We start from the raw sequence: 25,155 nt of genomic DNA, 5'->3' as shown, positions 1-25,155 counted from the left end.
GCAGGCTGGCTTGTTCTCACGACTGGGTGACGTCCGCGGCAGCCCCCACCAACCGGAAAGAAGCTTCGCGGGACGGTCGGCACGCAGGGCACGCCCACCGCGCATGCGCGGCCGTCTTCCCGCCCGTGCGCGACCGCTCCCGCCAGTTCCTTTTTTTCCGCGCCTGGAGAGAGTCGTGTTTTGCGCTCTCTCTGTTCAGCCGCCGGATCGTTCGATCGCGTTTACGCTGATCGTATTTTTTCTTTGTTTATCGGTTGAGTTACCGCCCGGTTTCCTTTTAAAAAAAAAAAAAAAAAAAAAAGAAACACTGCGCGTGTGGGACACGCGCTCCCTTTTTTCCCTCGCTTCCAGCGGGGACGCCACATTGCGGCCTAGTGGCCGCTCGGTCGTTTGGTTTTCGTGGTGTGATTTTAGCCACCATTGACGACTTTGACTTCGCCGACGCGATTTTTTCCGTCGATGTCCTCGAAGGTCCCGAGTGGATTTAAAAAGTGTGGTCGCTGCGGCCGGCCGATCTCGCAGACCGACACCCACGCTTGGTGCCTCCAGTGCCTCGGGCCGGAGCACAATCTCAAGTCGTGTTCTTTGTGTCTCGGTCTCCGGAAACGGACCCAGGTTGCGAGGCAAGTTCTGCGGGACCGTCTTTTTGGAACTTGCGCCGGCCCCTCGACGTCGACCTCGAAGGCATCGGTATCGACGCCCGGCCCTTCGGTACCGGTATCGATGCCCGAGACATCGGCACCGATGGCAGCGACCCCAGGAGAACAGGTCCCGTCGGCCCGCCGGTCTTCCGGTGAGAGTGGGGGTGAGAGGCCGCGTGGGCAGTCGGCCCCGGTCACGCCCTCAGCTTGTGGGCCGCGAGACCGAACCCTGTCTGACCCGGTACCTCGAGACCGAGGGGGATCGACCTCCTCCTCCTCCATGCCCTCCGGCGCCGGTGACGTGCATCGGAAGAAAGACAAGAAGCGCCGTCACCGGTCGCCTTCGGTGCATCCCGATGTCGGAGAGGAGACGACGCCGAAGCGTCATCGTCGTGAGGAGAGGTCTCCGTCGGTGGTGGAGGTACCGACGCGTCGGGGTTCCGGCACCTCGGTGCCGTCTCCTGGCCCCCAGCAGCTTCCGGCACCGACACCCTTACCGGCCCCACCGCCTTTCCCAGCAGCGGGCCTGGACGAGTAGCTCAGAGCCATCCTTCCGGGGATCCTGGAAGGGCTGATGCGCCAGGCTGTGCCGGCGCCGGGGGTGCTTGCGCCCTTGGCGCCGATGACTGTGGCGCCGGCGAGCTCTAGCCCGGCGCCGGGGCTGTCGACACCGCCGCCGCTTGCGGTGCCGGTCTCGACTGCCACGCAGGTGGAGTCCCCGTCGATGGAGGGAGCTCCGTCCCCGCCGGCGCGGGAGTCCACCGCTCGACGACACCGAGACCTCGGTGCCTCGACGTCGAGCCGGGCCCGGTACAGGACTCAGCTACATGAGCTAATGTCCGATACCGAGGATGAGGACTCGTGGGGGGAAGAGGAGGACCCTAGATATTTCTCCTCAGAGGAGTCTACGGGCCTTCCCTCGGACCCCACGCCTTCACCGGAGAGGAAGCTCTCACCTCCTGAGAGTCTCTCCTTTGCCTCCTTTGTGCGGGATATGTCTATCAGCATTCCCTTCCCCGTGGTCTCTGTGGAAGAGCCGAGGGCCGAGATGCTCGAGGTCCTCGACTATCCATCACCACCTAGAGAGTCCTCCACGGTACCGCTGCACAATGTCCTGAAGGAGACGCTGCTCCGGAACTGGGTGCGACCATTAACTAACCCCACCATTCCCAAGAAAGCAGAGTCCCAGTACAGGATCCACTCTGACCCAGAGCTCATGCGGCCCCAATTGCCCCATGACTCAGCGGTCGTGGATTCTGCTCTCAAGAGGGCACGGAGTTCGAGGGATACCGCCTCGGCGCCCCCGGGGCGGGAGTCTCGCACTCTGGACTCGTTTGGGAGGAAGGCCTACCAATCCTCCATGCTCGTGACCCGCATCCAGTCATACCTGCTCTATATGAGCATTCACATGCGGACCTATGTGCAACAACTGGCGGACCTGGTCGAGAAGCTCCCGCCGGAGCAGTCCAGGCCTTATCAGGAGGTGGTCAGGCAGCTGAAGGCGTGCAGAAAGTTCCTGTCCAGGGGTATTTTTGACACCTGTGACGTGGCATCTCGTGCTGCGGCCCAAGGTATAGTGATGCGCAGGCTCTCATGGCTGCGTGCCTCTGACCTGGACAACTGCACCCAGCAGAGACTGGCTGACGTCCCTTGCCGGGGGGATAACATTTTCGGTGAGAAGGTCGAGCAGATGGTGGACCAACTGCATCAGCGGGAAACCGCTCTCGACAAGCTCTCCCACCGGGCGCCTTCAGCATCCACCTCCACAGGTGGACGTTTTTCCCGGGCCCGGCAGGCTGCACCCTATTCTTTTGCGAAGCGTAGGTACAACCAGCCGGCCCGAAGGCCTCGTCAGGCACAGGGACAGCCCCAGCGCGCTCGTTCTCGTCAACAGCGTGCGCCTAAGCAGCCCCCTGCGCCTCCACAGCAAAAGCCGGGGACGGGCTTTTGACTGGATCCACGGGAACATAGCCGCCCTACAAGTGTCCGTACCGGACGATCTGCCGGTCGGAGGGAGGTTAAAATTTTTTCACCAAAGGTGGCCTCTCATAACCTCCGACCAGTGGGTTCTCCAAATAGTGCGGTGCGGATACGCCCTGAATTTGGCCTCCCTGCCTCCAAATTGTCCCCCGGGAGCTCAGTCTTTCAGCTCCCATCACAAGCAGGTACTTGCAGAGGAACTCTCCGCCCTTCTCAGCGCCAATGCGGTCGAGCCCGTACCACCCGGGCAGGAAGGGCAGGGATTCTATTCCAGGTACTTCCTTGTGGAAAAGAAAACAGGGGGGATGCGTCCCATCCTAGACCTGAGAGGCCTGAACAAATTCCTGGTCAAAGAAAAGTTCAGGATGCTTTCCTTGGGCACCCTTCTGCCAATGATTCAGAAAAACGATTGGCTATGTTCCCTGGATTTAAAGGACGCATATACTCACATACCGATACTGCCAGCTCACAGACAGTATCTCAGATTCCGCCTGGGCGCACGGCACTTTCAGTATTGTGTGTTGCCCTTTGGGCTCGCCTCTGCCCCACGAGTGTTTACCAAGTGCCTCGTGGTGGTAGCGGCGTACCTACGCAAGCTGGGAGTGCACGTGTTCCCATATCTCGACGATTGGCTGGTCAAGAACACCTCGGAGGCAGGAGCCCTCCGGTCCATGCAGTGCACTATTCAACTTCTGGAGCTGCTGGGGTTTGTGATAAATTACCCAAACTCCCATCTCCAGCCATCCCAGTCTCTGGAATTCATAGGAGCGCTGCTGAATACCCAGACGGCTCAGGCCTACCTTCCCGAAGCACGGGCCACCAATCTCCTGGCCCTGGCTTCGCAGACCAGAGCGTCTCAGCAGGTCACAGCTCGGCAGATGTTGAGACTTCTGGGTCATATGGCCTCCACAGTTCATGTGACTCCCATGGCTCGTCTTCACATGAGATCTGCTCAATGGACCCTAGCTTCCCAGTGGTTCCAAGCCACCGGGAATCTAGAAGATGTCATCCGCCTCTCCACCAGTTGCCGCACTTCACTGCTCTGGTGGACCATCCGGACCAATTTGACCCTGGGACGTCCATTCCAAATTCCGCAGCCCTCGAAAGTGCTGACGACGGATGCATCTCGCCTGGGGTGGGGAGCTCACGTCGATGGGCTTCACACCCAGGGTCTGTGGTCCCTCCAGGAAAAGGATCTGCAGATCAACCTCCTGGAGCTCCGAGCGATCTGGAACGCACTGAAGGCTTTCAGAGATCGGCTGTCCTACCAAATTATCCAAATTCGGACAGACAATCAGGTTGCAATGTATTACGTCAACAAGCAGGGGGGCACCGGATCTCGCCCCCTGTGTCAGGAAGCCGTCGGGATGTGGCGTTGGGCGTGCCGGTTCGGCATGCTCCTCCAAGCCACATACCTGGCAGGCGTAAACAACAGTCTGGCCGACAGACTGAGCAGAGTCATGCAACCGCACGAGTGGTCGCTCCATTCCAGAGTGGTACGCAAGATCTTCCGAGAGTGGGGCACCCCCTCGGTGGATCTTTTCGCCTCTCAGACCAACCACAAGCTGCCTCTGTTCTGTTCCAGACTTCAGACACACGGCAGGCTAGCGTCAGATGCTTTTCTCCTCCATTGGGGGACCGGCCTCCTGTATGCTTATCCTCCCATACCTTTGGTGGGGAAGACCTTACTGAAGCTCAAGCAAGACCGCGGCACCATGATTCTGATAGCGCCCTTTTGGCCCCGTCAGATCTGGTTCCCTCTTCTTCTGGAGTTGTCCTCAGAAGAACCGTGGAGATTGGAGTGTTTTCCGACTCTCATTTCGCAGAACGACGGAGCGTTGCTGCACCCCAACCTTCAATCACTGGCTCTCACGGCCTGGATGTTGAGGGCGTAGACTTCGCTGCGTTGGGTCTGTCTGAGGGTGTCTCCCGGGTCTTGCTTGCCTCTAGGAAGGATTCCACTAAAAAGAGTTCCTTTTTCAAGTGGAGGAGGTTTGTCGTTTGGTGTGAGAGCAAGGCCCTAGAACCTCGTTCTTGCCCTGCACAGAACCTGCTTGAATACCTTCTGCACTTATCAGAGTCTGGCCTCAAGACCAACTCAGCAAGGAATCACCTTAGTGCGATTAGTGCTTACCATTATCGTGTGGAAGGTAAAGCCATCTCTGGAGAGCCTTTAGTCGTTCGATTCATGAGAGGCCTGCTTTTGTCAAAGCCCCCTATCAAGCCTCCTACTGTGTCATGGGATCTCAACGTCGTCCTCACCCAGCTGATGAAACCTCCTTTTGAGCCACTGAATACCTGCCATCTGAAGTACTTGACCTGGAAGGTCATTTTCTTGGTGGCAGTTACTTCAGCTCGTAGGGTCAGTGAGCTTCAAGCCCTGGTAGCTCATGCTCCGTATACCAAATTTCATCACAACAGAGTAGTGCTCCGCACTCACCCAAAGTTCCTGCCGAAGGTGGTGTCGGAGTTCCATCTTAACCAGTCAATTGTCTTGCCAACATTCTTTCCCAGGCCGCATACCCGCCCTGCTGAACGTCAGTTGCACACATTGGACTGCAAGAGAGCATTGGCCTTCTACTTGGAGCGGACACAGCCCAACAGACAGTCCGCCCAATTGTTTATTTCTTTCGACCCTAACAGGCTAGAGGTCGCTGTCGGGAAACGCACCATCTCCAATTGGCTAGCAGATTGCATTTCCTTCACTTACGCCCAGGCTGGGCTGACTCTTGAGGGTCATGTCACGGCTCATAGTGTCAGAGCCATGGCAGCGTCGGTGGCCCACTTGAAGTCAGCCACTATTGAAGAGATCTGCAAGGCTGCGACGTGGTCATCTGTCCACACATTCACATCTCATTACTGCCTCCAGCAGGATACCCGACGCGACAGTCGGTTCGGGCAGTCGGTGCTGCAGAATCTGTTTGGGGTGTAAATCCAACTCCACCCTCCAGGACCCGAATTTATTCTGGTCAGGCTGCACTCTCAGTTAGTTGTTCTTCGTAGGTCAATTTCTGTTGTTTCCTCGCCGTTGCGAGGTTCCATTGACCTGGGTTCTTGTTTTGAGTGAGCCTGAGAGCTAGGGATACCCCAGTCGTGAGAACAAGCAGCCTGCTTGTCCTCGGAGAAAGGGTATGATACATACCTGTAGCAGGTGTTCTCCGAGGACAGCAGGCTGATTGTTCTCACCTACCCTCCCTCCTCCCCTTTGGAGTTGTGTGTTTCATCTTTTGCTAGTCATTCAACTGGCGGGAGCGGTCGCGCACGGGCGGGAAGACGGCCGCGCATGCGCGGTGGGCATGCCCTGCGTGCCGACCGTCCCGCGAAGCTTCTTTCCGGTTGGTGGGGGCTGCCGCGGACGTCACCCAGTCGTGAGAACAATCAGCCTGCTGTCCTCGGAGAACACCTGCTACAGGTATGTATCATACCCTTTACTGTGCCTGTACACTAGCAGAGATGCATGCCAATTCACATTCTGTTTAGTGCTCATTAGTGAAAGGGCGTTTAAGTTACTTTTGTAAGAATTTTGTGAAGAGAATCTGGGAGTCCAAAAAGCTTCAAGCATTGTTTTCTTAGCTTCCCTCTGGGCATTCCAGACGTGTGAGTATACACACTCCTACCCGCAGATGGAAACTGAGAACTACTGGCTTGAAACTGAGCTGAGACATTTCTCTCTTGGCATCCAGTCTAGCTCCTTAGTATTTTCTATCTCCAGCAGGTGGCTGGACACACTTTTCAGCCTCTGGTTCTGAGTGCTTTGCTCCCTCTGGTTCTGAGTGCTTTGCTCCTGGTCCAGTTGGCCAACTGATCTCCAGTTGAACTTTGTGGGTGGCTTGAGTCTGCAGAGTCGTATCTGGAGGTCTTCAGATCCCTGACTCTGTTGCCCTGTAAATTTACTTCTTCCCTCTTTTCGCCTCTCCCCTGTTTTCTGTGGAGATCTACTTTTGCAACACAGCAACGCTAAAAAAATAAAGGAGAAGGAAAGATGTTTCCGAGAGAACATGGGATAGAGCAGGGGTAGGCAACTCCGGTCCTCGAGAGCCGCAGGCAGGTCAGGGTTTCAGGATATCCACAATGAATATGCACGAGATAGATTTGCATACCATGAAGGCAGTGCTTGCAATTCTATCTCCTGCATATTCATTGTGGATATCCTGAAAACCTGACCTGCCTGCGGCTCTCGAGGACCGGAGTTGCCTACCCCTGGGATAGAGTATTAGTCCTGAGCCTTTTTCATCTGTGGTAAGACTTGTGGAGACTGTGAGCTTGGGAGGGGAGCAGCCAGCAGTTGGAAGTCTGACTCGGAACCACTTTGAGGGTTGTGGGGGGGGGGGGGGGGGGGGGGAGGGGAATCCTGACTCAGTTCGTGAGACATGTTGTGCTGCACTTTTGACAGTCGGAGTGAATGGCAACTCCCACTGAGACAGTTAAATATGTTCCTGTTGTGGGACCCTATAGCCGGCATTGGGGTGTTGTAGTGCGTGCAAGCCAGGAATCCCGCGGAATGCAGAGAAAACGGTTTACGGCAGCACGTCTTTGTGGTGCAACATCTGAATATACTGGGGGCTTTGGGCTCTCTGGCAGGGCCGGTGTGCAGTGTGATAAATGAGTGTGGGAACAGGTGCCATTTTGTCAGGGCCAGTAGGCAATGTGAAGCAGCTTGTGTCTGATTTTGCATGGAGCACAGCTGCCATTTTACAGCCTCAGGGTCCAATAGAGCATTCAGCTTCATTGGGACCTTTGTTTTTTCTGGAGTTTATATTGTTCTTGGACCAGGCCTGTTTACGAAAGCAGGGACAGTCAGAGTTGCTCAAGTTGCTTCAGTTTCTTGTCCTGCAGGCCTTCCAGCTCCTATGAGATATCGTTTAGACCTCCAGGAGTGGGCAGGTAAGGCTATCTCTGCTTCTCCCTCCTTATCTGATGTGGCCTCGTTCTATTCAGAGGAGCCATTGTGGAAGGAACTGTTAGAGGAGGGAGAGCTTCTTCCTGAGGAAGGGGTGATGATCTGAAAGTACTGAGGTTGTTTCATAAAGAGGAGCTCAGTACTTTTTTTTTTTTTTAATTTAATATTTATTGAAGCATTTTCCAAATAGAACTTAATAAATAAATACAACTTAAGAGACAAATCTATTCCTCTCCCCTTTCCTTTTCCCCACCGTCTGCTGTGGCCTGATCTCCAGGATTTCACAAGAGATTTCATCTACCCGCATTCAACTTCTGCTGCTTGCACGTCTGTAGAAGGGGAGTGGGATTTGATATACAACTTTTCAATTCAGTGTATATAGTATATACAGGTACTTATTTATACCTGGGGCAATGGAGGGTTAATTGACTTGCCCAGAGTCACAAGGAACTGCAGTGGGAATCAAACCTAGTTCCCCAGGATCAAAGTCCGCTGCACTAACTACCATATGCTGCAGGGCTGTTCTTGTCTTCCCTGGGCCTCTCTGGTCTGTCTGCTCAGAGTTTTTATCTGGCTGCCTGAACCACGCCCTCCCTATTCTGCTTTGACTGAGCCACACCCTTTCTGCTCTGAACTGCAGGATTTAATCTGGCTCTGTGAGGTTGTTAAGGGGAATACTCCATCACAAAAGGAAAATAGACACCTACAGACACTATTTTATAAAGATACATAGGCCCCTATATATCTTTATAAAATACTAGCAGAAGTAGCAGAAGTTGTACCTACTGTATATACTCAAATATAAACCCATCCGAATATAACTGAGATAACATTTTTATCCTAAAAAGGAGAGGGGGGAAATGTTAACTTGAATATAAACTAATGGTTAAGTAATTCTCTCTCTCTTTCCTTCCCTTCCTCCCCCATGGCATCCAGCATTCCTGCTGTTCCCTCCTGTTCCTGAGGTGTCCTGCCGAAGTTGGCTCTGCTCCCAGCCCCCCCCCCCCCCCCCCCCAACTGGAAACTGGCTTACTCCCTCAGTTGTAAAGAGAACACTCCACCTCCTGGACCCACCATAGGCCTGGTGTCTCGTGAGATTGCTGCAGGAAATCACAGCAACCATTTTCAGTACGGAGACTGCATGGGCAGGAGCGTAGGAGGATCGCTCCTGCCTATGCTCACCACAGGTCCACCAGGACTGTATGGTAGACCCGGAAGGAGGAGTGGGGTGTTCTCTTTACAATGGCAGGAGTGAGCGAGTGGGAGTTTCCAGTTGAGGGGCTGGGGGCAGAGCCAGCCACAGCAGGACACTTCAGAGAAAGGAGGGAATGGTGGATGCTACGAGGACAGTAGTGCCGGTTATCTGGTGGGGAGGGGAGGACAAAACGCTAGTCATCGGGTGGGGAATCGAATATAAACAGAGACTTCCATTTTGTTAGCCCAAAAATCTCAGTTTATATTTGAGTATATACAGTATATTGCAGACATGAACATTTACGTTGCTTGACAGCAGGTCTAATGTCCATGTCTAGATTATAAAAAATGCTAATTTATGCACTAGTTAAAAAATGTTCTCATGTACTTGTGAAGCTTCATCCATGCTGCCCTCAAAATCTGCTCTTGTACACACCTGCCAGCAAAGTACATGTTGTTATGTCAACATGCATACTTTTACGCCACTTATGTGGAAAAATGAATTTATAAAATTACTCCCTTAGGGGCCCTTTTAAAAATGGTGTGATAGTGCTACTGCGTGGGTAGTGTGCACCAAATCGGCCCTATCGCTGGGGTAGCACAGGAGCCTGACAGTAGTTCTGAAGTTGGCATGCACAGTTTCCCACACTAGAAAATAATTTTCTGTTTTCTACCGCAGGGGGCATTCCTGGTGGTAATCAGCTGCGTGGCCACATTGCCGCACATTGCCTGATTACTGTGGGGTTAGCGTGTGAGCCCTTACTGCCAAATAAATAGGAGGCAGTAAGGACTTAAGTGGTAAATGGCCAGGTGCTAATTTTGGACTTAGTGCCTGGCCATTATTGTAAATAGAAATTTGGCTTTTGCATAAGTGGCGGTCTGAGCGGACAGAAAAATCACCTGCTAAAAGTAGCACAGGCCCCTTTTTAGTGCATCTTTGTAAAAGGACCCTTTAGTGTCTTGAGAGGGTGGTGGGAGAGTCATGATCCTATGTAGAACCAATCTTTTGGATACTGAGGTGATGCATCTATTGAATGTATATTGGGCTAACCTCTTATGGCCCTTTAGATCAGTAACATGTAGAATGTGTAGAGGTTATGTGGTCTACATATAATTATCTTAATGGGTAGTCTGCTTAGGCCTCTTAATGATTTTATCTCTATTTATCAGCAGTCTTTTTTGACTGACAATCATGTAGATCTCTTCCAGCTGTGGTCAAAGGAACACCCCCACCTGCAGTGCATTATGAGAGTTTGGGCCTTATGCTTTGATAAAATGTAACTTTATTGTCAAATGAGGCATAAAGAAATTATCAAAATACCTAAGATTACAAAAGGGGTAGTGGTTTTATTTTTTTAATATTTTGCAGTTTGTCAGATTTTTCTCTCCTGCCCTGTTAACTGTAGGTATACTTTTATTTGTAGGTAGACTGTTTAAGCCCTGTCAATCACCAGAAACTGTGTGTTCTCTTCAGCAGCTCCTCTGCCCAGTCCAGCAATGCTCCAAGTTCCTGTGTTAGCCCGTGGTAAGGAATTAATGTTTTTTTTCCCCTTTGCTTGTTGTTATGAGTAAACCTATATTGGTGATTGCTTTACTAAGACACTTGTCCTATTCTGGTTCTATGAGAGAAAGAAACTTAGTCCTCATGTAGATAGTATTCCTGACCTCTTCATCCTAACATAAGTGGACATAATTACAGGGCAGTCAAACAGGACAATGTTTCTTGAACCCCTGAGAGCAAAGCTTCCCCCTGTAGACATAGGAAGTGTCCTTTATCTTATGTATTTGTAGTCCTGCTTTTGCCTGTCTTGTCTCATCAATGCTGTGATATATTGAGGTAGGAATTCTCATCTCTTCATCTGAAATCTCCCAAAATTGATTTGTAATTGCTTTCTCAATGAGGTGATATTGTCCTGTAGCCTTTTTTCCGTGTCACTTGCAGCAGATGAATCCAGGAACTAGTAGGTTTAGTCTGCCTACCAGCAGGTGGAGATAGAGATAAACAAACTAAAGGCAGTGATGCCAGACAGCCAGCTCCTTCCTTAGTTAGTATGTCTCTATCTCAGCAGGTGGTGAACGGCTTTTTCTTCAGCTCCTGGGCCCAAGGCCTCTGAGTGTGCTCCTGGGCCGGTGGGCAGTTTGAGCCAGGGTAGTGGACTGGTGGTGTCCCCTTTGGCAGCATACGCAGTTGCTGAGTCCCTGCTGCACCTCAAATTCCCTCTGAACAGGCTTTTGCTGTTCCTTTCCTTCCCTGTTTGTTTCTGCCTCCTCACTACAAAAAAAAAAAAAAAAAGAGAACCATAGAATTTATTTAAAAGAGAAACAGAGACGCACAGGGAAGTGTGTTGCTGAGAGCAGGTTTGTGTTACTGCTGTCCGAGTCCTGTTTTCTGTTGACTGCTTGTCTGAGCCTGCCTCGAAGTGGAGTTGGAGAGTTTTTTTTGTTCGGCTCAGCTATCAGTTCCTGTACTTTCCCGGTCCGGGGTAAGTCCTGCTGGGGGGGGACGGGCGATGGCAGCGGAGGCGATAAGACGCTGTTCTCGATGTGGGAAATGGCGTTCGGCTGTGCAGGCCTTTGCAGCACGGGGTGCGCTGATTTTGCGGGACTCGACGGAGCGGTGGCCCCCCCACCCCCGAGAGCGTGCTTTCCCGCCCAGAGCCTGGCAATTCTCGTGCCATTTTGCGATCAGTCGCTGAGCCTGCTCCGGTAGCGGTTTTGGGCAAAGCTTCTTCTCCGCTGGTAGGGGAGTCGGGGGGGGGGGGGGGCGTCAGGCACTGTGGGCAGTGGTGCAGGTGCCATGGCTGCGACCTCCATTGTGGGGGAGGGGTTTTCACCAGTTTATTTTGCTACTCCATCAGGTGTTTTTGTTGACAAGGGCCTTGCCCCCCCCCCCCCCCCCTCACGCAGCTGCGACAGCTTCGGTCTTTGATTTTCTCAGGGGGTCTGGGGGTAACCAAGAGATTTTGGGTTTTTCTCCAGAGGATTTCTTTTCCCTTAAAAAGCCTAGGCTTTCTTTGGGGTCTGAGGAGAGGTCCTGCATACAGTCGCCTGCAGCTTCCCCCGTGGTGGCTATTGTGCCTGTTCCTTCTCTCGAAAGGTGCACAGGTCAGTACTCCATCTTCTTTGTGGTTCCAAAGAAGGGAGGGGCTTTTCGGCCTATTCTCAATCTCAGAAAAGTAAACCAGTTTTTACAGGTTTGTCACTTCCACATGGTGACATCAAGGGCAGTTATTGCTGCTGTTCAACCAGGCAAGTTTTAACGGCTCTCGATTTGAGGGAAGCTTACCTGCGCATTCCCATTTGGCAGCCCCATCAGAGATTTCTCAGATTTGCGGTGCTGGGTCAGCACTTCCAATTTTGGGCCCTTCTTTTCAGAATGGCCACTGCCCCACACACTTTTTCCAAGGCCATGGTGGTGGTGGCGGCGTTCCTGCGGAAGGAGGGGATTCGAGTGCATCCATATCTCGATGACTGGCTGATTCGGGCAACGACAGATGAGAGTCGAGTGGTCACTGACCGAGTGATTGCGGTGTTGCAATCCTTAGGTTGGGTGGTCAATATGGACGAGAGTCATTTGGTTCCTACTCAGAGTCTGGAGTATCTTGGAGTGCAATTAGATACGAAGCGAGGGAAGGTGTTTCTCCCCGAGGGGCAAAGGATCAAATTGCTTTCTCAGGTATGGACCTTAATGAGTCGCGCGCTCTCCGAGTGTGGGACTATATTGAGCTCCTCGGTTCCATGCGGCCTCTTCAGAATTTCCTTTTGAGCAGATGGTCGCCGACGTCGCTGGATTATCAACGACGCCTTCCTTGGTTGGGCCAGGGACAGTCTCACGTGGTGGCTCCGGTCAGCCAATTTGCAGAAGGGTGTTTCTCTGGCATCTCCCAATTGGGTGGTAGTCGTGACGGATGCCAGCCTTGCGGGCTGTGGAGCCCATTGTCTTCATCGAGTAGCCTAGGGATCGTGGACCCCTCTCGAAGCGACTTGGCCGATAAATCGTCTGGAGTTGCGAGCAGTCGTGAATGCGCTGCGGAGTTTTCAGGACCTTCTGCAGGGGCAGGCGGTTTGTGTATTCTCGGACAACACCACGACGGTGGCCTACATCAATTGGCAGGGGGGCACTCGCAGTCTTCCCTTGACAGTGGAAGTGTCTCATCTTCTAGTATGGGTGGAAGCGCATGTTCAGAGTCTGTCGGCAGCACACATTGCAGGTCAAGACAATGTTCAAGCGGATTTTCTCAGCCGGACTCTTTTGGGTGCAGCGGAATGGATGCTGTCGGACTCGGCTTATCGGCTGATCTGTCAACATTTGGAAGACCAGTAATGGATCTCATGGCCATGGCTTGCAATGCCAGAGTTCCCCAGTTCTTCAGCCGCAAACGGCAGCCAGGATCCGCAGGATTGGACGCTGTTCTCCAGCCATGGCCGGAACAACAGCTACTGTATGTTTTTCCTCCATGGCCTCTGATAGGGAGAATTTTTTGCCGCATAGGGTGGCATCGGGGGCCGGTCATTCTAGTGGCCCCAGACTGGCCCCGACGGCTGTGGTATGCGGATCTCATTCAAGTACTCTAAGAGCCATCATTGCGACTTTCGGTGACTCCCGATCTGCTGCATCAAGGGCCAGTTCAGATGGAAAATCCCTCCTGCTTTGATCTTACGGCCTGGCTATTGAGAGGCAGCAGCTGAGGAAGAAGGGATTTTCAGGACCAGTCATTGCCACTCTTTTGGGTGCAAGGAAGCAGTCTACTTCAGCAGCGTATGCACGAGTATGGAAAGCTTTCTCGGTGTGGTGTGATTTGTGTGCTGAATCGCCTTTTCTGGCGGACATTCCGGTTATTCTGGAGTTATTTCAGGATGGTCTTCAAAAAGGATTGGCATATAATTCCCTTCGAGTGCAGATGGCCACGCTAGCTTGTTTTAGGGGCAAACTGGATGGTTCCTCTTTAGCAGCTGATGTGGTCCGTTTCCTACACGGGATTCTTCGGCTTCGGCCTCCTCTGCGGCAGCCGTGCCCAGCGTGGTATTTGAATGTGGTACTGCGAGCCCTCCAGGCCCCACTGTTTGAGCTGTTGAATAAGGTTTCTGAGAAGGATATAACACTTAAGACAGTGTTTTTGGTGGCCATTGCTTTGGCTAGGAGGATTTCTGAAATTCAGGCTTTGTCTTCCAGAGATCCTTTTTTTGCAGTTTTCTGAAGCAGGGGTGTCGATCCAGATGGTGCCGTCGTTTCTACCTAAAGTGGTTTCGGCTTTCCATGTCAATCAGGCGGTTTATCTTCCATCTTTTCGAAGAGAGGATTATCCGGGGGAGTTTGCCTCACTACGTTTCCTGGATGTGCGGAGAGCCTTGTTTCGGTACTTGCAGATCTCTAACGAGTTTCAACGCTCGGATCATCTCTTTGTGCTATTGTCTGGATCGAAAAGAGGTGAGGCGGCTTCTAAGGCTTCCGTTCATCGCTGGATTAGAGAAGCCATTGGAGCAGCGTATCTGCTACAAGGGTGGGTGTCTCCAGTGGCCCTGAAGGCGCATTCTACTTGGGCACAGGCGGCTTCTTGGGCGGAGGCGGCAGCCTTATCTCTGGAAGAGATTTGTCGGGCGGCTACTCGGGCGTCCTGTCATACTTTTGCGAAGCATTACAGGCTAGACGTGTCTGCTCGGGAGGATGCGAGTTTTGGGGCGGGAGTGTTGGCACGGGGAGCATCGGCTTCCCACCCTACTTAAGGAATGCTTTGGTACATTCCACTAGTTCCTGGATTCATCTGCTGCAAGTGACAAGGAAGGTAAAATTATGTCTTACCTGATAATTTTCTTTCCTTTAACGCAGCAGATGAATCCAGGATCCCTCCCTAGTTCAGCTGACTGTTTTTTCATTTTCCGCGAAGTGTGGCTATTTTTTCCTTCCGGGTTCTCTTTTGCAGAGTTAAGACAGGTATGGGAACACGGAAAGGATTCCGATTTCTGGAACAAGTTGCAGTTATTTCAAAGTTCTTATTTGGTTCTCTGTTTTTCATAGTGAGGATGGTTTCTGGTTGTTATTGGTTTCATATTTTTGGCCTTGGCAAATGCTTATGAATGACATACTAACTGAGGAAGGAACTTGGCCTTCTGGCATCATTGCCTTTAGTTTGTTTATCTCCATCTCCACCTGCTGGTAGGCGGACTTAACCCACTAATTCCTGGATTCATCTGCTGCTTTAAAAAGAAAGAAAATTATCAGGTAAGACATAATTTTACCATTATTTTGTCCTTAAGTTTTTAATCCAGCTTTGGCTAGCAGGCTTTATGAGGGCTTTTCTGTACCATTCTCTCTCTACATCATATCAAGGAAGTTAAAAAAAACTCTGATACTAGTTAGATTTTTTGCATGTTCCATAGGAAAAGAAGGTCCAGTTGTGAAATTGTGCAGTATGAAATGATTCAGTGTTATCTTACAGTATTATATATATGTGATAAGAAAAGGTCAATAACAGTTATATTACAAAGAAAAAGGAAAAACCAAGCTAATTCCACAAAATTAAGTTTAAAAGTAAGTTTAAAATTAAGTTTAAAAGTAGGGAAGTGTAACAGAATGGTGAAAGAAGTACTTTGAAATTGATGTTTTAGAGGAAATGAAGACAGGAAAAAAATGACAAATGGACTGTGAAGTCCCTGGAAAGAAAGTTAATACAGGAAAGCAATAACCAGAAACTGGGACCTACACGGTTAGAAAAATTAAATGGCCAGACAAAGCTAGAAAGAACATTTTTATTTTTAATTTAGGATGAAGTAGTATTTTTAGTCTACTTTGAAAGTTTATGAATAAAAATTTTTTAAAAACTTGAAACTGCGGTGATACCTTTTTATTGGACTAATTTAATACATTTTTAAAGTAGCGTTCAGAGGTCAAAACTACCTCCCCAGGTCAGTTTCAAATCCTGCTGCTGGCAATTATGGGGAAGTCACTTAACCTTTCATGCCTCAGGTACAAAATGAACTAGCTCATAAGCCTTCTGGGGGCAGTGAAATACCTAGTGTATCCAAATGAGCTACTATTGAAAAAGGTTTGCGCTAAATCCAAACAAATATTTCTATTTTTAGTTTGTGGCTCTGTACATGCTGAGGGTCTGTCTGTGTATTCTGTGTGTTGAAAAAGGCCGGGTATTCCTTTAGCATTGAATGTGTATATATTTATTTATTGCATTTGTATCCCACATTTTCCCACCTTTTTGCGGGTTCAGTGTGGCTTACAATATGATTTGAATGTTGGAAATACAATTTGTTACAGATAGTTAGAGATTAGATTATGCAGGGTTAAGCGAAGCAGTTGAGGTGTCGTTAGGGATGTACTAATGGGACATAGGCATTGCAACTTTGGAAGGATGCAATGGTAGTTTGGGGGGCGATAAAAAGACGTGAAGTCATTTGGTTTATAACTTTCTGTGATTAAAGGTATGAGTGATGTGATAATTTGGGAGTGGATTGATCTGTGGTAATCCATCTTGTTAATTTTCCCATTAGTTGTATTGAGCTACTACTCACTGCATTGTTTACAGTGCTGCCTTTTCCTAGGTAGGACCTTGTGTGTCTCCTGGAAGTTAGCACTGTTATGTATGATAGAATTGCTTTATAGGTCCTGAGTGACTTTTGTAGGGTTTTTATATTATTTCACAGTATGCCTTGTACTGAATTTCGGATTTGGATTTAGTCCACACCTTTATCAGTAGAAGCACAAGTTCAGTTACAGTAGGTATTTTCTTGTCCTTGGAGGGTTTAAGTGATTTGTCTAAGTTCTCGATGAACAACAGTGGGATTTGAATCATGACTTCCGTGGTTCTGTCTGTTGCTCTAACTATTACTTCTTCGAGGACAAGCAGGCATAATATTCTCCCATTTGGGTGATTTCATCCACAAAGCCAGATGGTATCCCAGAATCTCACCTGGGGTCTTCTGCTTCAGCCCCCTCAGCATCACAGGGTCCTCACTACAGATGCTTCCATGGTTGGTTGGATGCTCACCTAAATGGTCGTCACACACAGGGTTCTTGGTCCCCATGGGACCAAATTGCGAGGAGGCAGGAGTAACTTTGTTCTTGTATGTGCTGGCAGAATTAGTGCATATGCACACATGTTTGAAATATAAAATAAATATTTTGTGCTCTTGCAATGGCTAAAATGTAGGCCCATTGAATTTTGTGTTGGCATTTTGGCTGCATAAGATGATGCTTTGTGAAAGGCCATTGCAACTAATTGCTAAAGAAGTATGGCTTTGACTTTTCTCTGTGGCTTCTTACCTGATGTGATGCTTCCCAAAATGTGCAGAATTCCCATTGTGTAGTTTGCCTACCTGCTTCAAGTTGAAGGGGGAGAAAGAAGGGGTGAGAGAGTCATATTGGCAGTGGGGGAAGGGGGCCAAAAGCATTAGCATCCAAAGCATTTGAGGAGGGACCACCTTCATATCCCACCTAAACTAAGAGTGGAGGAGTGGCCTAGTGGTTGGGGTGGTGGACTTTGCTCCTGGGGAACTGAGGAACTGAGTTTGATTCCCACTTCAGGCACAGGCAGCTCCTTGTGACTCTGGGCAAGTCACTTAACCCTCCATTGCCCCAGGTACAAATAAGTACCTATATACAATATGTAAGCCGCATTGAGCCTGCCATGAGTGGGAAAGCGCGGGGTACAAATGTAACAAAAAAAACAAAACGTGTTATACAAATTCTTTTCCTAATAACTTTGGTTTTCTTAATTTAGGATTGTGACTATGGAGTTTTATGGAAAGAATGACCTCACCCTTGGAGTATTCTTAGAAAGGTATTGTTTCAGGTAAGGCTAATGGTTTCAAATTTTCTCCTTTAAATTCATTATTAAACATTTAGCTGATGAGGGTTTTAAAATATTCAATAGGCACACCTTTTATAAGATGATAAGAAAAGAAATTTATAAAACATTGAACCTCATTTACTAAGGGCCTCTTTTTATCAAGCTGTGCTAGCGGCTCCCAGTGCGGTAATGCCAACAAAGCCCATTCATTTTGAATGGGCTGAGTCAGCATTGCTGTGCTGGAACGTTAGCGTAGCTTGATAAGAGGCCCTAAATGTGCTAACGTTTTGCACTTATGTGATTATTGCAAAAATGAATGCACAACTGCAGACCGTCTGTGTTAACTGTTAGGATATTCCCAGCCTTTTGTCACACTGTTAATGCTGACAGAAATTTAGTTAGTGCATGTTAACTGCACAGCATGTAACATAATGCTACATCAAGAGGTGTAACTTACTGCCTCAACTGCTCTGCGTTATCTGCTGTGTAGTAATGATCTTTGTGTTACTGTTCAAAATGTGATCCCCACCTTTTATTCGCCCCCATTCTATGGGCTGTTTAAAACATGTGTTGTTAAGACACTGTTAACTGTTAGCATGGATTAGTAAATAGGCCTTATAATGAAATAGCAGGAGAAGCTTTGAATTACTCAATATAAGTAACACATGAAGTAGTAATGGGGGCATGGATAGGTAAAAGACAAGTTTTATATGTGGTGTAATATCAGGGATAGCATGACAATGAAGTGGAGCAACCACCTTGATCTATAACTTTGATAAACAAATGAGCCCAATGGGAAAGCAAAAGCCTTTTATCAGAGATTGTTTGACTTGGTAGCAGTGGAAGCACATGAGCTTACTGTGGGTAGGTAGTGATTTTAATTTAGTGCTCAATCACAGTTGGGATAGAAAGGGGCTGGAACTGTAGCTCAAATTCTTTATTAAATTACAAGGGAGTAAACTACAAATAACTCCTTCCACAAACAATACCCTATCTTCGATTGGCATAGGCAGAGAGTGAAAAAGGTATAGCACCTTATATCGCCTTTATTCTTCCACCCACGAAAGACAATACTTGCTTCTCATAAGAACATAAGAATAGCCATACTAGGTCAGGCCAATAGTCCATCTAGTCCAGTGTCCTGTTTCCAACAGTGGCCAATACAGGTCACACGTACCTGACAGAAACCCAAATAGTGGCAACATGCCATGCTACCAATCCCAGGGCAAGCATATGAAAGCTAAGTGACACTTGAACTTATTAGCAACCGTTGGTCCATGGGTCCAGATGGTATTTGATCAGGAGATGAGATGAGACTGCACAGCTGAACTAACCTTAAAATACTGGTCTTGCACTTTTTCTTACCGTTCAGGGTGGGGTATTTGTGTTGTTTATATTCAAGCAGTATATTCCCCATGCTTGTCTCAGTAGTAGACTCTGGACTTTTTCTCCAGGAACTTGTCCAAACCTTTTTTAAACCCAAATATATTAACTGCTGTTACCACATCTTCATCCTTCTCTTTTCCAAGCCGAAGAGCCCTAACCTCTTTAGCCTTTGCTCATACGGGAAGAGTTCCATCCTTTTTATCATTTTGGTCGCTCTTCTATGAACCTTTTCTAATTCCACTGTATCTTTTTTTGAGATGCAGCGACCAAAACTGAACGCAGTACTCAAGGTGAGGTTGTCCCATGGAGCAATACAGAGGCACCATAATATTCTTGGTCTTATTTACCATTCCTTTAGTAGTAGTAGTATTTATTTATTTATTGCATTTGTATCCCACATTTTCCCACCTGTTTGCGGGTTCAGTGTGGCTTACAATACATTGTGTTGATGGAAATACAATTTGTTACAACTCGATTATGGTTACATGTGAGGGGTTAGGTTAAAATAAAAGTCTGCGTATCGCTAAGGGGAATAAGACAATGGAGCAGAACGATGGAACAATGAAAGAGCAACAGACATTGATAGGATTACATAATAATAGCGTTCGGGTATAACCTTATTACCTGTAGATTAAGGTGTAAGTGTGTTAAGATTACGGGGGATGAGAGTATAGATGGGAAAGTATAGATGCATTACTGAAATCGTGAGTGGACTTCATGTGTTTTGATCCTTTTGATAGATTTTTTTGAAAAGATAAGTCTTCAGTAATTTGCGGAAGTCGGTCAGCTCGTAGGTCACCTTCAGGTTACGTGGCAGTTTATTCCAGAATTGAGTGCTCATATAGGAAAAGGTGGATGCGTGCAGCACTTTGTATTTTATGCCTTTGCAATTGGGGAAGTGGAGGTTGAGGAAAGTTCGGGATGATCTTTTAGTGTTTCTGGGTGGTAGGTCTATCAAGTCAGACATGTAGGCTGGGGCTTCGCCATGAATGATTTTGTGGACTAGTGTGCATACTTTAAAAGTGATGCGTTCCTTGAGTGGGAGCCAGTGTAGCTTCTCTCGTAAGGGTTCCGCACTTTCGTATTTTGGTTTCCCGAAGATGTCTGGCTGCTGTGTTCTGGGCTCTTTGAAGTTTTCTCAGTATTTGCTCTTTACAACCTGCGTATAGTGAGTTGCAGTAATCCAGATGGCTGAGTACGAGTGATTGCACTAGGCTGCGGAAGATGGATCTTGGGAAGAATGGTCTTATTCTTTTCAGTTTCCACATGCTGTAAAACATCTTTTTGGTTGTGTTGTTTGCGTGAGTTTCGAATGTTAGGTGGCGGTCAATAGTGACTCCAAGTATTTTTAAAGTTTCTGAAATAGGGAGATTTAGTTTTGGTGTGTTTATAGCGGTGAATTCATTCATGTTGTATTGGGAGGTAAGTATCAGGCATTGAGTTTTTTCTGTATTCAGTTTCAATCGGAATGCATCTGCCCGGGTGTTCATGATGTGTAAGCTTTGGTTGATTTCATTAAGGATCGTATATATATGGGTTAAGGTTATGGCTCGAAAGAAGTTTTGCCAAGGGTATCATCATTATGTTGAAAACGGTTGGTGAGAGGGGTGATCCTTGCGGTACTCCACATTCTGGTGTCCATGCTGCGGATGTAGATGAATTTGATGTGACCTGGTATGAGCGTAAGGTTAGGAACCCCTTGAACCAGTTTAGGACATTGCCTCCGATGCCAAAATATTCGAGTATGTATAGTAGGATTCCGTGGTCGACCATATCAAAGGCACTTGACATGTCAAATTGTAGGAGGAGTATATTGTTGCCGGTTGCAATCATTTGTTTAAATTTAGTCATTAGTGTAGTTAGTACTGTTTCAGTGCTATGATTCGATCGGAATCCTGATTGGGCATCATGCAGTATCGAGAACTTGTCAAGATATTTTGTGAGTTGTTTTGTTACCATCCCTTCGGTTATTTTGGTTATTAGTGGTATGGATGCTATTGGTCTGTAATTAGTTATTTCACTTGCGTTTTTCTTTGCGTCTTTGGGTATTGGGGTAAGTAAAATTTTTCCTTTTTCTTTTGGGAAGAGTCCGTTTTGCAGCATGGAGTTTATATGGTTCGTTAGGTCTGTTATGAATTGTTGAGGGACTGATTTCATGAGGTTGTTTGGGCATATGTCTAGTTTGCAGTAGGATTTGGCGAATCTTTTGAGTGTTTCAGAGATGAGGCCTTCTGATAGTAGTTCGAATTCCGTCCAGGTTCTGTCTGCTGGGTATATTCCGTCTACTGGGTCTAGACAGTCTAGTAGTGTGGCGTATTCTGTAGGGCTGGTGGGTATTTTAAGTCGTAGTTGTATAATTTTCTCTTTGAAGTATTTCGCAAGGTTGTCAACATTTGGTGTGTCTTTGCTGTTGTTAGTAACTGGTGTGGTGTCTAGTAGTTTGTTCACAAGGTCGAAGAGTTTGTGTGTGTCTTTGTAGTTTGGTCCAATCATTTCTTTGTAGTGTAGTCTTTTAGTCTGTTTTATGGTGTATTTGTATTTCCTCCGAAGTAGTTTACAGGCATTTAGTGTTTGTTCATCCTTCTTTTTGTTCCATGCGCGTTCTAGTTTCCTGACTTGTGTTTTGAGTTTTTTCAGTTCTTCGGTGAACCATGGATTTGATTTTTTCTTATGTGATGTTCTGGTTTGGATAGGGGCGATTTTGTCTAATGTTGTTTTACATATATCGTCCCATTCTTGGAGGAATTGGATGGTGTCTGCATTTGTTGACCATTCATTTTGGTATATCTGCTGCCAAAATGTTGTGGGGTCTATTTTTCCTCTCGTGGTGTATGTTGTTCGCTCATGTTTGTTGATTGCGTTTCTGTGTGTTTTTCACCAGTGAAGGGAGACATGTGCTTTGTGGTGGTCTGACCATGGTGTGGGTGTCCATCTTTTGCCAGTGAGTAGGATGGTTGAGTCTGGGTCGAATTTGTGTGTGATGATGTCTAGTGAGTGTCCTTTTCTGTGTGTTGGTTGAGTGTTAGGTGCGTGTAGATCCCAAAGTTTTAAAAAGTCTTTGCATTCTCGTGTGCTTGTTGAGGTGTCATCTTCAAGGTGTAGGTTGATGTCTCCTATTATGAGGATGTTTGAGGCAGAGACACATGTACTTGAGATGAAGTCCATAAGTTGTGTTTGGGCATCTTGCCATTTTCCTGGTGGCCTGTAGAATAGAATAGCTTTAAGATGTCCTAGTAGGTTTGGATGATTAATTCTTGTTGAGGCAATTTCAATTCCTAGCATTCTGTTTGCTTTTTTAGCTGCCACCACACACTGGACAGAATATTTTAACATTTTGTCTACAATTACACCTAGATCTTTTTCTTGGGTGCTGACCCTCAAGGTGGACTCTAGCATCCGGTAACTGATATAGATTATTCTTCCCAATGTGCATCACTTTGCATTTGTCCACATTAAATTTCATCAGCCATTTGGATGCCCGGTCTTCCAATTTCCTAAGGTCTTCCTGCAATTTTTAACAACCTTGAATAGTTTTGTGTCATCTGCAAATTTAAGCTCCTCACTTGTTCTGTTTTCCAGATCATTAATAAATGTGTTAAATGGCACCGATCCTTGTGGCACTCCACGATTCATCTTCCTCCATTGAGAAAAACTACTATTTAACCCTACCCTCTGTTTTCTGTCCAATAACCAGTTTCTAATCCACAACAGAACATTGCCTTCTATCCCATTACTCTTCAATTTTCTCACATCTCTCATGACGAACTTTGTCTAAAGCTTTCTGAAAATCTAGATACACTACATCAACTGGCTCACCTTTATCTACATGTTTATTCACACCTTCAAAGAAATGAAGCAAATTGGTAAGGCAAGACTTTGTTTGGCTGAATCCATGCTGACTCTGTCCCATTAAATCATTTTTATCTATGTGTTACATAAATTTATTATTTATAATAGTTTCCACCGTTTTATCCAGCACAGATGTCAGGCTTGTCAGTCATCTGTAATTTCCCGGATCACCCCTGTAACCCTTTTTGAAAATTGGCGTTACATTGGCCATCCTCCAGTCTTCAACAATATTAATGAGAGGTCACAGATTAATAACTGCAGATCAGCAATTTCATATTTGAGTTCTTTCAGTACCCAAGGGTGTACACCATCTGATCCAGGTGATTTGGCTCAGTACGTCTTCCAGTTTCACAGAGATTTCTTTCTGTTCCTCTGCTTCATCACCCTTGAAATCCATTTCCGGTACATGTAGATCTCTCAAATCTTTTTCCTTAATACAGAAGCAAAGAATTCATTCAGTTTCTCCGCTCTATGTTCTGTCTGTCATATTCTTTGTAAAAAAATTTTGTATCTACATCCAGGAGGGAGATTAGCTAGTAAGAACCACAAAATGTAATATCTTTCTCTTCCTTCTTGCTGCTTAAAATACGGAAGCCTCCCCACTGCAGAGAATTAAAAATTCCTAAAATGGGTTTGGAACAATTTATAAAATTTTACGGTGTACCCATCAAGCTCTGGAGATTTCCCACGTCACATTGTGCGAAGAGCGTGACGGACTTCCGCCTTATTGATTTATCTATCCAAAAGAACCACATCCTGAGGGCCCACCTTCCCCAAGGTGATAGTGTCCAAATATTTGTCAATCTGTGCCCCCTCTACCTTATGTTCAGTGGTGTATAGTGCCTTATAAAATTCCACAAATGATCTTATATCTCTCCCTCCCCCTACATTTAGTAAGACACTATTTTTTTAAATGTTTAATCAGTGGACTACTAACCTACTAGTTTTATTATTAAATTCAAAAGTCCATTGTTTTAACCATTGTAACCGATTCTGTAATTCCTCCACCTCCGTTTTCCTATCCCTGAGTTTCTTACATGCCTCCTCTAACCTCAACCACACAAATCTTTCCTTCTCTGTTGGTGTTTGCGATTGTTCCAATTTTTGTATAGTATGATGGAGGCTATGAAATTCCTCTGTTCTCTTTCTCTTATTATTTGCTGCAGTAGATTTCAAGTTCCCTCTCATAGTGGCCTTTAAACCTTCCTATAACCCTTCTGGGGAGGTATCAGCTGTGGTATTAAAGGCTATATATTCTCCTAAATGCTGTTTCAGCTGCTTCACTATAGTTGGATCATCCATCAAACTATCATTTAGTTGCTAGTACAGGAGACCTTGGGCTTTACACCCCTCTTTCAATCCCACCAAAACCAAAGGTTGATCCAACCAAGCAGAAGGCTCAATTCTAGAGCTCTCAACTGATGATGATCTTTGTCAAGAAATAATTGGTCCTGAAATACGACTGATGGTCATTTGAGTAATAAGTGAAATCCCTTTTCGCTGAATGGATCCACTTCCGCCCATCCACCACATTAAGGGAATCCACAAATTTCATCAGTCCTTTCCTCTCAGTGCTACTATAGGTGGCCTGCCTCCCCATATTGTCAAGTTTCAGTGTAACAGTCAAGTTAGTCTCCCCCTGGTATTGTAAGATAATGTCAAGGTACTGGAGAAGAAAGCCCCCCCGATTCCCATTCAGAACATATAAATTTATGAAAGTATATTTGACTTCATTCATAGACACCATTCACTAATACCACCACTAAATGGAAGCAGCCTTGGTCATCCCACTTCACCCACAATACCTCTACCACAAGACCCCCCCCATGCAAAGAGAATACCCACTCCTGCCTTTTTACTCGTTCCAAAAGTGGAAGCACAAAGCTTTGGGGAATCTTGGGTCAGCCACATAATGTTTGTGTTTTTTCAAGGAATGAGTCTCCTGTATAAAACAGACCCATGCACTCTAAACAATTCAACAGTTTTTGTTTAAACAGAAAACTGAGGCCCTGAGCATTATAGATTAAAACTTTCAAATGAGGGGTCCCCAAATTTTATAACAAGAGTAAGCCCTTCAACAAGCTCATGTTCCCTCCCAATATACTCCCCAACTGCACCCCCTCCACCCCAACCCATTCCTATCCCCCTTATTCAATTCACACCCCCCCCCAACAGAGCTTCCATGGGAAATTGAAATAATTCCCATCTCATAGCAAGGAAGTAACACCCTTTAGTAGCCCAGTCAAAATATCCACACCCCCTCAGTTCTCCCCCTCCCCACATTACCCATCCACACAAAAATGTATACAGTTCCTTTCCCATTAGTAATCCCCCCCCCACCAAACCAAGAGTCCACTCAAAATCACACTTCCAGACATCCGCCATTTCTCCATCCCACTAATATCTG

The 25,155-nt window shown here is 47.2% G+C and overlaps 1 protein-coding gene across 1 annotated transcript in view; it reads left to right on the top strand.

Annotated features, from left to right (window-relative positions):
* PIKFYVE (phosphoinositide kinase, FYVE-type zinc finger containing) overlaps nucleotides 1–25,155 on the top strand; it is a 750,252-nt gene that overhangs the window by 334,835 nt on the left and 390,262 nt on the right. Inside the window, 2 exon segments of the mRNA XM_030210724.1 lie at nucleotides 10,140–10,240; nucleotides 17,445–17,516. Coding sequence (XP_030066584.1) covers nucleotides 10,140–10,240; nucleotides 17,445–17,516 — 173 coding nt within the window.

This window comes from Microcaecilia unicolor, chromosome 7 (genome assembly GCF_901765095.1).
Source record: "Microcaecilia unicolor chromosome 7, aMicUni1.1, whole genome shotgun sequence".
Taxonomy (NCBI): Eukaryota; Metazoa; Chordata; class Amphibia; order Gymnophiona; family Siphonopidae; genus Microcaecilia; species Microcaecilia unicolor.
Note: the sequence above shows the minus strand (reverse complement) of the source record. Positions and strands in the feature narration are given on the sequence as shown.